At 37.4% G+C, this 11,770-nt stretch overlaps 1 protein-coding gene across 1 annotated transcript; it reads left to right on the top strand.

Annotated features, from left to right (window-relative positions):
* On the top strand, positions 2,027-4,329 carry LOC107648022. The gene is made up of 3 exons (XM_016352050.2): positions 2,027-2,473; positions 3,081-3,281; positions 3,748-4,329. The coding sequence occupies exons 2-3, from the start codon at positions 3,097-3,099 to the stop codon at positions 4,052-4,054; spliced, it is 492 nt and encodes a 163-aa protein (XP_016207536.1). The 5' UTR covers positions 2,027-2,473; positions 3,081-3,096; the 3' UTR covers positions 4,055-4,329.

Raw genomic sequence — 11,770 nt, 5'->3', positions numbered from 1 at the left:
AGTTGAGCCCATATTAGTTTGGCAGGGCAGGCCGGCCCGCCCCATATTTGGGCGGGCTTTGGCAGGGCGGGGCGGGCCAGTCCGCTTTGCCACCCCTATGAATAATGATGGCATTGCCTATAATAACAACTGTACTGAGTCTTAGGCTTTTAGGGTTTAGCTTATTGGCTCCCGCATGAAAATAAAGTTGCTTTCTTTCTCTTTATTTTATCACCATGATCATTATGTGATGCTAAACACACAAGATTATATTCATTCATTTATGATTTTATATCCTCCTAAACCATCAATCAAAACAAGGAATTGTCTATGGTGGGTAAAGTTATATTTGGTTTTTTAGGGTTCAAGTGCCAATATTCTAAATGTGTGGCTATCTTTAGTGTTGTACTGATGGTTATGCTTGTATGATGTTTGGCCCTGAAATTTTGTTAATATTGAACCGAATCTGGTTTATCAATGTCATTAATAAAAAAATGCCAAGTTTCTCCCAGCCAAGAATTAAACAACTTAATCAATAATGATAAACTTTAAATTATTTTTTCAAATTCAAAATTTGATTAATTGACATTAATGGCTTTTTTGAATCAAAACTTACCCTAATTTATTTTCACTTCCACTCACCATTCACCACAAAAAATCACAAATCCTTATCCCTCTTTCCAATGCCCCACGCCGCTGTGGTTTCATCCTCGCGTCGCTAGCGTCGATGCAGCACCGTCCTCGCTCGCCATCGCAGGTCATCCTTGCATCCTTCTCCGCCACCTCATCTGTTGTTCGCGCAGGAAAGACAGCCACCATCGCGCTTCTATTTCACCCTCCTTGCGTCCCATCGCGACTCCCCATCGCTCTCCCGACGCACCCTTGCCATTTGTGACTCCCATCGCTCGCTACTCGCATCCCACGACTCTCCATCCGTCACGACGCGGCCACCACCAGGTCCCCATTTGCGACGCGCGATCAACTACTCCAATCCACGACGACTCCTCCACTCGTCGCAATACGCCACCGGGAGTCCCCCACTGTCCACGCAACGCCATCCAAGACGTCGTCGCCGGCCACCCTACATCTCTTTTTCTCCTCCTCCTATTCGGTTTTGAATGATTTTTTAACTAGTTTTTTATGTTTCTTATTTTTACATTTCGGATGATTCTTTTTATTAGTTTTGGATGATTATTTTTTCTATGTTTTGTATGTTTTTTTCTTAGGATTTGGATGATTCTTTTTATTAGATTTGGTTGATTCTTTTTCCTATGTTTTTGTATGTTTTTTTCTTAGGATTTAGATGATTCTTTATCTTATGTTTTGGTGTTTTTGTTTTTTGGAGTTTGCAAGTTTTTTTTGGAGAGAGGAATTAGTGTTTGCATAATAAATGGTAATGGATGAATTAGAGTAAGAAGAGGCAATTAATAATCATTAATTTTGTATCCTTTAAAAAAATTTAAATAACCACTAATTAATGACAATTAATATCATTAATTAGTATAGAATATAATTCAAAAATATTTGTTGACTTATTATTGATTAGACCCCCTCTTGGGTGCTTAGCGGGATTGTTTTTATCAAATTGTAAAGATTTCTATATTTATGTTAAAAGAAGTGATTTTTGAGGGTTTAGAAGTGCAGTAAATAATTTTATATTATTCTTATTTGGGTAAAAAAGTTTGAAATTCCATTATTATTAATAAAATACACAACTAAAAAACTAAAAAAAGTTACACTTGACATGAAAAAAAAAAGAAGAGAGAAAATCAATTCTCTATATAATTAAGCTAGCTATATCCTCATAAAAATATGCATGTTGCTACTTAGGGGTATTCAAAATCGATCCAAACCGAACTAAACTGACCAACCAAACCAAAAAAACCGAAAACTGAACAAACCGAAAATCGCAAAAACCGAAAAAAAAAAGTGTTTTGCAGTTTTTTTGCTGTTCGGTTCGGTTTTCGGTTCTGACCAGTAAAACCCTAACTGAACCGAACCGAACCGAACCGATGGAATAAAAAAACCCTAAAAACCAACCCCACCCCACCCCCAATTCCCTTGGCCTTGAACGCGAGTCCTGAGCAGCAGTGAGCCACTGAGTCCTAACCCCAATCGGAGCTCTCAGCCCCAATCGAAAGCTCTGCCTCTCAGCCTCTCACAGTCGCACTCTCCTCTCTGCAGTGGCGCTCTCCTCTCACGGCGGCGAACCCACGTTCCTCCCGGTCTCCCACCACCTCGCAGCGAAGCCTTCCTCCCAACGCCGCCGAACCCCTTCGCGGATAGAGCACCACGAAGCCCTAGCCACAGCCGACCCTTGCACACCGCAATAGCAATCTAGCAGAGCACGAACCTCATCCCTCGCACCCAGCACTCCAGCAGTAGCAGAGCACGACCCTCGTGACCTCGTCCCTCGCACCCAGGAGTAGCAGAGCACGACCCTTGCTCCCTCGCACCCAACAGTAGCAGAGCACCACCCTCGCCACCCACTAGTGTAAAACTCGATTTTGTTTAACCTTGCTATTGGTATTGTTTGCTATTGGTATTTTTGACCTTATTGTTACTGTTAATTTGGTTAAATTATACTCAGCATTGTTAATCATTGCTGTTTATTGATTTATTGTTGACTTGGTAATCTAGTATTGTTGCTGCCTTGCTGGTTATTGATTCATTGCTGTGACTTGGTTAATTTGGTTAAATTATACTCAGCATTATTAATCATTGTTGTTTATTGATTTATTGTTGACTTGGTAATTTGGTATTGTTGCTGCCTTGCTGGTTATTGATTCATTGTTGTGACTTGGTTAATTTGGTTAAATTATATTCAGCATTGTTAATCATTGCTGTTTATTGATTTATTGCTGACTTGGTAATTTGGTATTGTTGCTGCCTTGTTGGTTATTGATTCATTGATGATTTGCTGGTTATTGATTCATTGTTGTGACTTGGTTAATTTGGTTAAGAGAACTTTTAGGCAGTGATGAACATTGTTGTTATAGGCAATTTTTGGTAATGATACATTGTTGCGCTATCTATAATGATGAACATTATGACTTGTTTAACTTTCATTTATGTTTTCTGCCTTTATTTTGCATGTGCAGGTTTGGGGATGATGTGATGGAAGTAGTTGCATCTTGGACAAAAGCCTTGTGCGTTGACATCTCTCAAGGCCGCATACCAAATCATGTTGATGATGTCAAAGCTGAAGCTAGTGAATTAGGAAATAAAGTTTTGTCTAGTTGGAGTGTACTTGACATTGGGACACGCAATAGTTTGCTTCTCCAAGAATTAGCTAAACAAGGGTATGGTATTTCTTGCGATGTTCTGCACTTTTAGTAATATATGCTGTATAATTCTTTTATAGAAAAAAAGAGAAAAGAAAGACTTTGTTAAAGTTAGCAAATTTCTGAATTACTATTTATTATAACAAATGTGTATTGTTGGAAATCGGAAGGCATGTGAATCTTGTGCCATATAAATTTTTTCATACACAAATATATTTAATTGCTAATTAAATGAGATTCCATAGCATCAAAAGCAAGGTGTGAATATGTGAAAATCATGAAAAACAAAGATATATTCAAGTAAACAAAGAAAGTTGCTACATAAAGGTGGTATGGAAATGTATATACTATTATATGCTTTTTTTTGGAGGGAAGGTACACTTATAAGTACTTGGAAGTTCTGCCTATTGGTTTCTGAGAGATATCCCGGGTTTTTTATGTTGCATTGCATGTGTTATTAATCTTACTATTGCTACCTTTTCAGGTTCTCTTATTTGACTGGTACGGATTATAGTGAAGGGGCCATCAGCCTTGCTCAAAGCGTTGCTAATCGGGTTGCTAATCGGGATGTATTTTTTTTTGAATTGATTGAAAAAACCGAACAAATCGAACCAAAATTGGTTTGGTTTGGTTCGGATGGCTTCAATAAAAAATCGAACCAAACCGAATCGCAGTTGAATTACACGATCGGATCAGAAGACTTTTTTCTCAAAAACCAAACCAAACCGCACCGCGAATACCCCTATTGCTACTTTTTTATGCCTACAACTAGAAAGCCAATAATATATTAAAAGATAAAAAGTCATCTGAATAAATATACACTTTCTCATATATAAAATAAAAGGTATGATTTGGGAAGAGAATAGGGTATTTTGAGAATTTGGAATGAAGAAGAAGAGAATTGAGGGGGAAAGAGCAGAGAGTGTTGTGCTACAAGAGTGGAAAAGAGCAAAGAGCAGCAGCAACATGCAGAAAAAAGGAAAGAAAGAAAGAAAGAGACCCTAAAACTAGTAACGCTTTAATTACTTTCTTTTTAACTTAATTACATGTTTCTCAACAAATTCAATATGTCAATGTGTGATTAGAAATCAATCGAATAAAAATTTAGTGTTTTAATTAAAAGTTATTAATCTTCTAGTATTTTTGTGCTCTTTATAAAACAGTTAGCCATGGAGTACTAACATATATTTTTGTTATAAAATATAATACGGTAAGTTCTATTACACCAATATTTGAATTAACTAAGATACCTATAGTGGTATGTAGTATGTACAAAAAAATAGAAAAATTAACTTGATTAATTTAATTTATAAATAGCTATAATCATTAAAAGATTTTTTTCATTTTCCAAGCAGGTTTCTCCATGTCTTCATCAGCAGAAATTGGTTAATGAATGAGTAATGATGCCATTGCCTATAATAACAACTGTACTGAGTCTTAGACTTTTAGGGTTTAGCTTATTGGCTCCCGCATAAAAATAAAGCTGCTTTCCTTCTCTTTATTTTCTCATCACCATGATCATTATGTATTGCTAAACACACAAGATTATATTCATTCATTTATGATTTTATATCCTTCTAAACCATCAATCGAAACAAGGAATTGTCTATGGTGGGTAAAGTTTTATTTGGTTTTTTAGGGTCCAAGTGCCAATATTCTAAATGTGTGGCTATCCTTAGTGTCGTACTGATGGTTATGCTTGTGTGATGTTTGGCCCTGAAATTTTGATAATATTGAACCAGATCTGGTTTATTAATATTATTAATGTCAATTAATAAAAAATTTCAAGTGTCCACCAACGAAGAATTGAACAACTCAATTAATAATGATTAATTTTAAATTATTTTTTCAAATTCAAAATTTGATTAATTGACATTAATGGCATTTTTGAATCAAAACATACCTTAATTTATTTTCTCTTCCACTCAACATTCACCACACAAAACCACAAATTCTAATCCCTCTTCCTAATGGCCCACACTGTCGCAGTTTCGTCCTCTCACCGCTAGCGTTACCGCAGCACCGTCTTTGCGCGCCATCGCCGGTCGTCCTTGCATTCTTCTCCGCCACCTTATCTGTCGTTTGCGCAGGAAAGACAACCACCATCGCGTTTCTACTTCACCCTCCTCGCGTCCTGTCGCGACTCCCAATCATTCGCCACTCGCACCCCACGACTCTCCATCCGTCGCGATGCAGCCACCACCAGGTCCCCATTTGCGACGCGCGATCACTACTCCAATCCACGGCGACTCCTCCACTCGTCGCAATGTGCCACCGCGAGTCCCCCCACTGTCCACGCAATGCCATCCAAGACGTCGTCGCCGGCCACCCTACGACTCTTCTTCTCCCCCTCCTATTTGGTTTTAAATGATTTTTTTAACTAGTTTTTTATGTTTCTTTTTTCTATATTTCGGATGATTCTTTTTATTAGTTTTGGATTATTCTTTTTCCTATGTTTTGTATATTTTTTTTAGGATTTGGATAATTCTTTTTATTAGTTTTGGATGATTCTTTTTCCTATGTTTTGTATGTTTTTTTCTTAGAATTTGGATGATTCTTTATCTTATGTTTTGATGTTTTTGTTTTTTGGAGTTTCGAAGTTTTTTTTTTGGAGAAAGAAATTAGTGTTTACGTAATAAATGGTAAAAGGTGAATTAGAGTAAGAAGAGAAAATTAATAATCATTAATTTTGTATCTTTTAAAAAAATTAAATAACCACTAATTAATGACAATTAATGTCATTAATTAGCATAGAATATAATTCAAAAATATTTGTTGGCTTATTATTGGTTAGACCTCTCTTGGTTTTTTAGTAGAATTGTTTTATCAAATTGTAAAAATTTATATAGTTAGGTTAAAAGAAGTGGTTTTTGAGGGTTTAATAGTGCAGTAAATAATTTTATGTTATTCTTATTTAGGTAAAAAAAAAGTTGAAATTCCATTATTATTAATAAAATAAAGAACTAAAAAAACTAAACAAAAGTTACACTTAACATGAAAAAAAAAAAGAGAAAATCAATTCTTTGTATAATGAAGCTAGCTATATCCCCATAAAAGCATGCATGTTGCTACTTTTTGACACCTGCAACTAGAAAGCTAATAATATAAGAAAAGATAAAAAGTCATTTGAATAAATATACACTTTGTCATATATAAAACAAAAAGGTATAATTTGGGAAGAGAAAATGACATTTTGAAAATTTGAAATGAAGAAGATGAGAAAGAAGGGAGAAAGAGCAGAGAATGTTGCGCTACAAGAATGGAAAAGAACAAAGATCAGCAGCAACATACAAAGAAAAGGAAAGAAAGAAAGAAAGAGACCTAAGACTAGTAACACTTTAGTGTGCTAATTAAAAGTTATTAATCTTCTAGTATTTTTGTGCTCTTTATAAATCTGTTAGCCATGGAGTATTAACATATATTTTTGTTATAAAATATAGTATGGTAAGTTCTATTACACCAATATTTAAAATAACTAAGGTATCTATAGTAGTATGTAGTATGTACAAAAAATACAAAAATTAACTTAATTAATCTTATTTACAAATGGCTATAGTCATTAAAAGATTTTTTCATTTTCCAACCAGGTTCCTCCATGTCTTCGTCAACAGAAATTGGTTAATGGATGAGTAATGATGGCATTGCCTATAATAACAACTGTACTGAGTTTTAGGCTTTTAGGTAGCGTTTGTTTTGAGGTACTGAGACAGAGACTGAGAGACTGAGACTCAGTATTGTGTTTGTTAGTTCAGAGACTGGTATTAAAATTTCTGTTTCTGTCTCTAAAATTTTAGTATTTCAGTACCTCCAAAAAGTAAGGACACAGGGGACTAAAATTTTTAGAGATGGAGACTGAAACTTTAATAACATTTTATACCTAAAATACTTTCATTTCAATTAATTAATTCCAATTTTATCTTTTGTGCAAATTAAATTAGAGTTTCATTCTTGTTTCAATTCCTGTCTCCCATTTTGCACCAAATAGAATACTGATATTTATTTCAATTCCTGTCTCTTAGTCTCTGTCTCTCAGTCTCAGTCTTTCCGTCTCTATCTCTCCACCAAACGTTACCTTAGGGTTTAGGTTATTGGCTCCCGCATGAAAATAAAGCTGCTTCCTTTCTCTTTATTTTCTCATCACCATGATCATTATGTGATGCTAAACACACAAGATTATATTCATTCATTTATGATTTTATATCCTCCTAAACCATAAATCAAAACAAGGAATTGTCTACAGTGGGTAAAGTTATATTTGGTTTTTTAGGATCCAAGTGCCAATATTCTAAATGTGTGGCTATCCTTAGTGTCGTACTAATGGTTATGCTTGTGTGATGTTTGGACTTGAAATTTTGATAATATTGAACCGGATCTAGTTTATTAATGTCATTAATGTCAATTAATAAAAAATGCCAAGGGTTCACCGGCCAAGAATTGAACAACTCAATTAATAATAAATAATTTTAAATTATTTTTTCAAATTCAAAATATGATTAATTGACATTAATGGCATTTTTGAATCAAAACTTACCCTAATTTATTTTCACTTCCACTCACCATTCACCACACAAAACCACAAATCCTTATACCACTTCCCAATGCCCACGCTGCCGCGGTTTCGTCCTCACGCCGCTAGTGTCATCGCAGCACCGTCCTCGTGCACCACCGCCGGTCGTCCTTGCATCCTTCTCCGCCACTTCATCTGCCGTTTGCGCAGGAAAGATAGCCACCATCGCGCTTCTACTTCACCCTCGTCGCGTCCCATCGTGACTCCCCGTTGCTCGCCCGACGCACCTTTACCGCTCGCGACTCCCCATCGCTCGCCACTCGCACCCCGCAACCCTCCATCCGTCGCGATGCAGCCACCACCAGGTCCCCATTCGCGACGCACGATCAACTACTCTGATCCACGGTGACTCCTCCACTCGTCGCAATGCGCCACCGCGAGTTCCCCATTGTCCACGCAATGCCATCCATGACGTTGTCGCCGGCCAGCCTGCGGCTCTTCTTCTCTTCCTCTTATTTAGTTTTGAATGATTTTTTTAACTAGTTTTTTATGTTTCTTTTTTCTACATTTCGGATGATTCTTTTTATTAATTTTGGATGATTCTTTTTCCTATGTTTTGTATATTTTTTTCTTAGGATTTGGATGATTCTTTTTATTAGTTTTGAATGATTCTTTTTTCTATGTTTTGTATATTTTTTTCTTAGGATTTGGATGATTATTTATCTTATGTTTTGGTGTTTTTATTTTTTAGAGTTTCGAAGTTTTTTTTTTGAGAGAGGAATTAGTGTTTGCGTAATAAATGGTAAAAGGTGAATTAGAGTAAGAAGTAGAGGTAATTAATAATCATTAATTTTGTATCTTTTAAAAAAATTTAAATAACCACTAATTAATGACAATTAATATCATTAATTAGTATAGAATATAATTCAAAAATATTTGTTGGCTTATTATTGGTTATACCCTTCTTGGTTTTCTAGCGGAATTGTTTTATCAAATTGTGAAGATTTTTATATTTAGGTTAAAAGAAGTGATTTTTGAGGGTTTAGTAGTGCAATAAATAATGTTATGTTATTCTTATTTAGGTAAAAAAGTTTGAAATTCCATTATTATTAATAAAATACACAACCAAAAGATTAAAAAAAAGTTACACGTAACATGAAAAAAAAGAAGAGAGAAAATCAATTCTCTGTATAATTACGCTAGCTATATCCTCATAAAAGCATGCATGTTGCTACTTTTTGACACCTGCAACTAGAAAGCTAATAATATAAGAAAAGATAAAAAGTCATTTGAATAAATATACACTTTGTCATATATAAAACAAAAAGGTATGATTTGGGAAGAGAAGAAGGCATTTTGAGAATTTGGAATGAAGAAGAAGAGAAAGGAGGGGGAAGGAGCAGAGAATGTTGCGCTACAAAAGTGGAAAAGAGCAAAGAGCACCAGCAACATGCAGAGAAAAGGAAAGAAAGAAAGAAAGAGACCCTAAGACTAGTAACACTTTCATTACTTTCTTTTTAACTTAATTACATGTTTCTTAACAAATTCAATATGTCAATGTGTGATTAGAAATCAATCGAATAAAAATTTAGTGTGTTAATTAAAAGTTATTAATCTTCTAGTATTTTTGTGCTCTTTATAAAATTGTTAGCCATGGAGTATTAACATATATTTTTGTTATAAAATATAGTATGGTAAGTTCTATTACACCAATATTTAAAGTAACTAAGGTATCTATAGTGGTATGTAGTATGTACGAAAAATATAAAAAATTAACTTGATTAATTTGATTCATTAAATGTCTATAATAACAAATGTACTGAGCATAGTTATTAGAATCGGACCGAATCGGCCGGTTCAATTAAAAAACTGATAAATCGGATCTAATATTGATCCAATCTGATATTTAGATCGCACAATATTAAAAACCAAAACGAACCAGTCAAACTTAGAATAAACTGGTGAAAACCGGCCTTCACCAGGTCAGGCCGGACCACTTAAAATTTAAAATTTCAAGAAATGTGTGAGGTGGGATTCAACCCCTTGTCTTCTTGGAAAAGGAACGTCCTTCAAAAGCGGTATGCGAGGTCCCGAGTACTTCGCGTGAGAGGGGGGTGCCACCTGCAAAGACACTCAGACGCTCTTGTCAGTAAGGTGTGCAGGCGGATAGGGTGATAGAGTATGTAACGTACCTCTGGGGGAGAGCAAGCCTCCCCTTTATATACCTGTCAGAGGTGGGCCCGATGAGAACAGGCCCATGTTTCCAGGGAGGTTATCCCCTAGCTGTGCATGAGCTGTCCTGGACGCGTGTCCGGGTCGTTGTGGGGCATGTGTCCGGTTCGGGTGGCGTCCGGGTCGGGCCGACCCGCAAGGACTCTGGGCCAGGTCGTAACAGTGCCCCCGACGCGCCAGTAATGCTCGTGGGAGACATTGATGGCGCGTGATTTTCTCGTTCGTGTGTTGTCGCCAGATCAATTGTTCGTGGGAGTGACGTGCTCCCTGCGCGCGTGTCTCTTGGTTGCCAAGGCGACCGTTTCGTCGCTTCGTTCTTCGCGCTGAGCATTGAATGCTCATAATGGGTTACTAAAATCCTGCGTGCAAAGACCTTTTTACCCCTGGCTTCTTCGCGCTTTGTGCAGCGGTTTTTAAACAGTTTCTTATTTCTTTTGTTCCCACTTTTGCTATTCCCACTTTCTTTTCTCCCTGATATCCAAATTTCCTCCGTTTCAAGCGTTTTTGTGCCTCTTCAACCACTTGTTCGAGGTTCTTTGTGCTTCTCCAACCACTTTCAAGTTCTTTCGACTAATTCAGGTATTTCTAGAATCCTTCTCTTTTCTGTTCTGTTCTTGCGTGCTTGTTGTATGTGTTTGCCTCGCCATTTTTACTGTTGCATTGCTACATGGCTTTCTGATGATAGGTAGAGTATTAGGGCAGGGGTACCATTCCAGGGTAGATTTTTAGGTGGGTTGCTTGGTTCATATTTGATCTTAACTGTTCAGTAGGATGAATTATAGCTTCTGGGTATTTTCCGGGTTCCCGATCTCGTAGACTAACGGAGTGGTACCCCGCTGTAGGTATGCCTCGTGTCGTCTCCCGGGCTTCCCCTTCCGCGGCGAGCTATGATCCGTACGCCTGGGTAACCTTGGATGTAAAGGATTCGCCAAACCAGATGGATCTAGCGGAATTGATAGAGTTCCGGCAGGCCGGGTACTTGTGCGGGGGAACAGACGAAGAGGCCAATTATGAGACCTTCGTGCCTGCCCCCCATGAGCGGCTTTACGAGGTCAATCTTCACTCTCCCCGGATTGCCGACTGGATTTCGTTTTACAAATCCATGTTTACCCAGGTTGGGGTTCACCTTCCGTTTTCCGAATTCCAGATGTCACTCTTAAATCGGATATCCGTGTCTCCGTCACAGCTCCATCCGAACAGTTGGGCTTCTATCCGCTGTTTTGAGATGGTGTGCGAGTATCTCGAGCTGCCGGTGTCGGTGGATGTCTTCCTTTTCTTCTTCAACCTTACCAAACCTTCCAAACAAGGGAAGGCGAGGAAAGGGTTCCTTTCTTTCCGGTCTGCCCAGGGTAGGAGAATATTTGGTCTGTTCGAGGATTCCTACCACGGGTTTAAAGATAAGTTTTTCAAAGTCCGTCTCGTTAGAGGTCGGCATCCCTTTTGGTTATCCTTGGAGGGGGAGCGCCTCATCCCCACTTACTGGAGCTTTGGGGCGAGGTCAAATTCTTTTATCAAGGTAACATATAAGAGGATGTCCTCAGTAGATAAGCAAATAGCCGATGTGCTATTTGCTATTTTTGAAAAGAACCTCGTAAATCCTCATCTCCTTATGGGTGAACGGGAGGCCGCCAGGAGCTATATCCGTGAGTCGTCTCGTTTCCTGTTTTTATGTTGTTTATTATTGTTTGCTTCACACGGTCTAACGGCTGATGTGTTTGTTTATTGCAGTGGAAATGTCTGCTACAGTGACTGGTCTTGAGAATCTGAT

Source organism: Arachis ipaensis, chromosome B06, assembly GCF_000816755.2.
Source record: "Arachis ipaensis cultivar K30076 chromosome B06, Araip1.1, whole genome shotgun sequence".
NCBI lineage: Eukaryota > Viridiplantae > Streptophyta > Magnoliopsida > Fabales > Fabaceae > Arachis > Arachis ipaensis.
The sequence above is the reverse complement of the archived record's forward strand: the minus strand, read 5'-3'. Positions and strand labels throughout refer to the sequence as shown.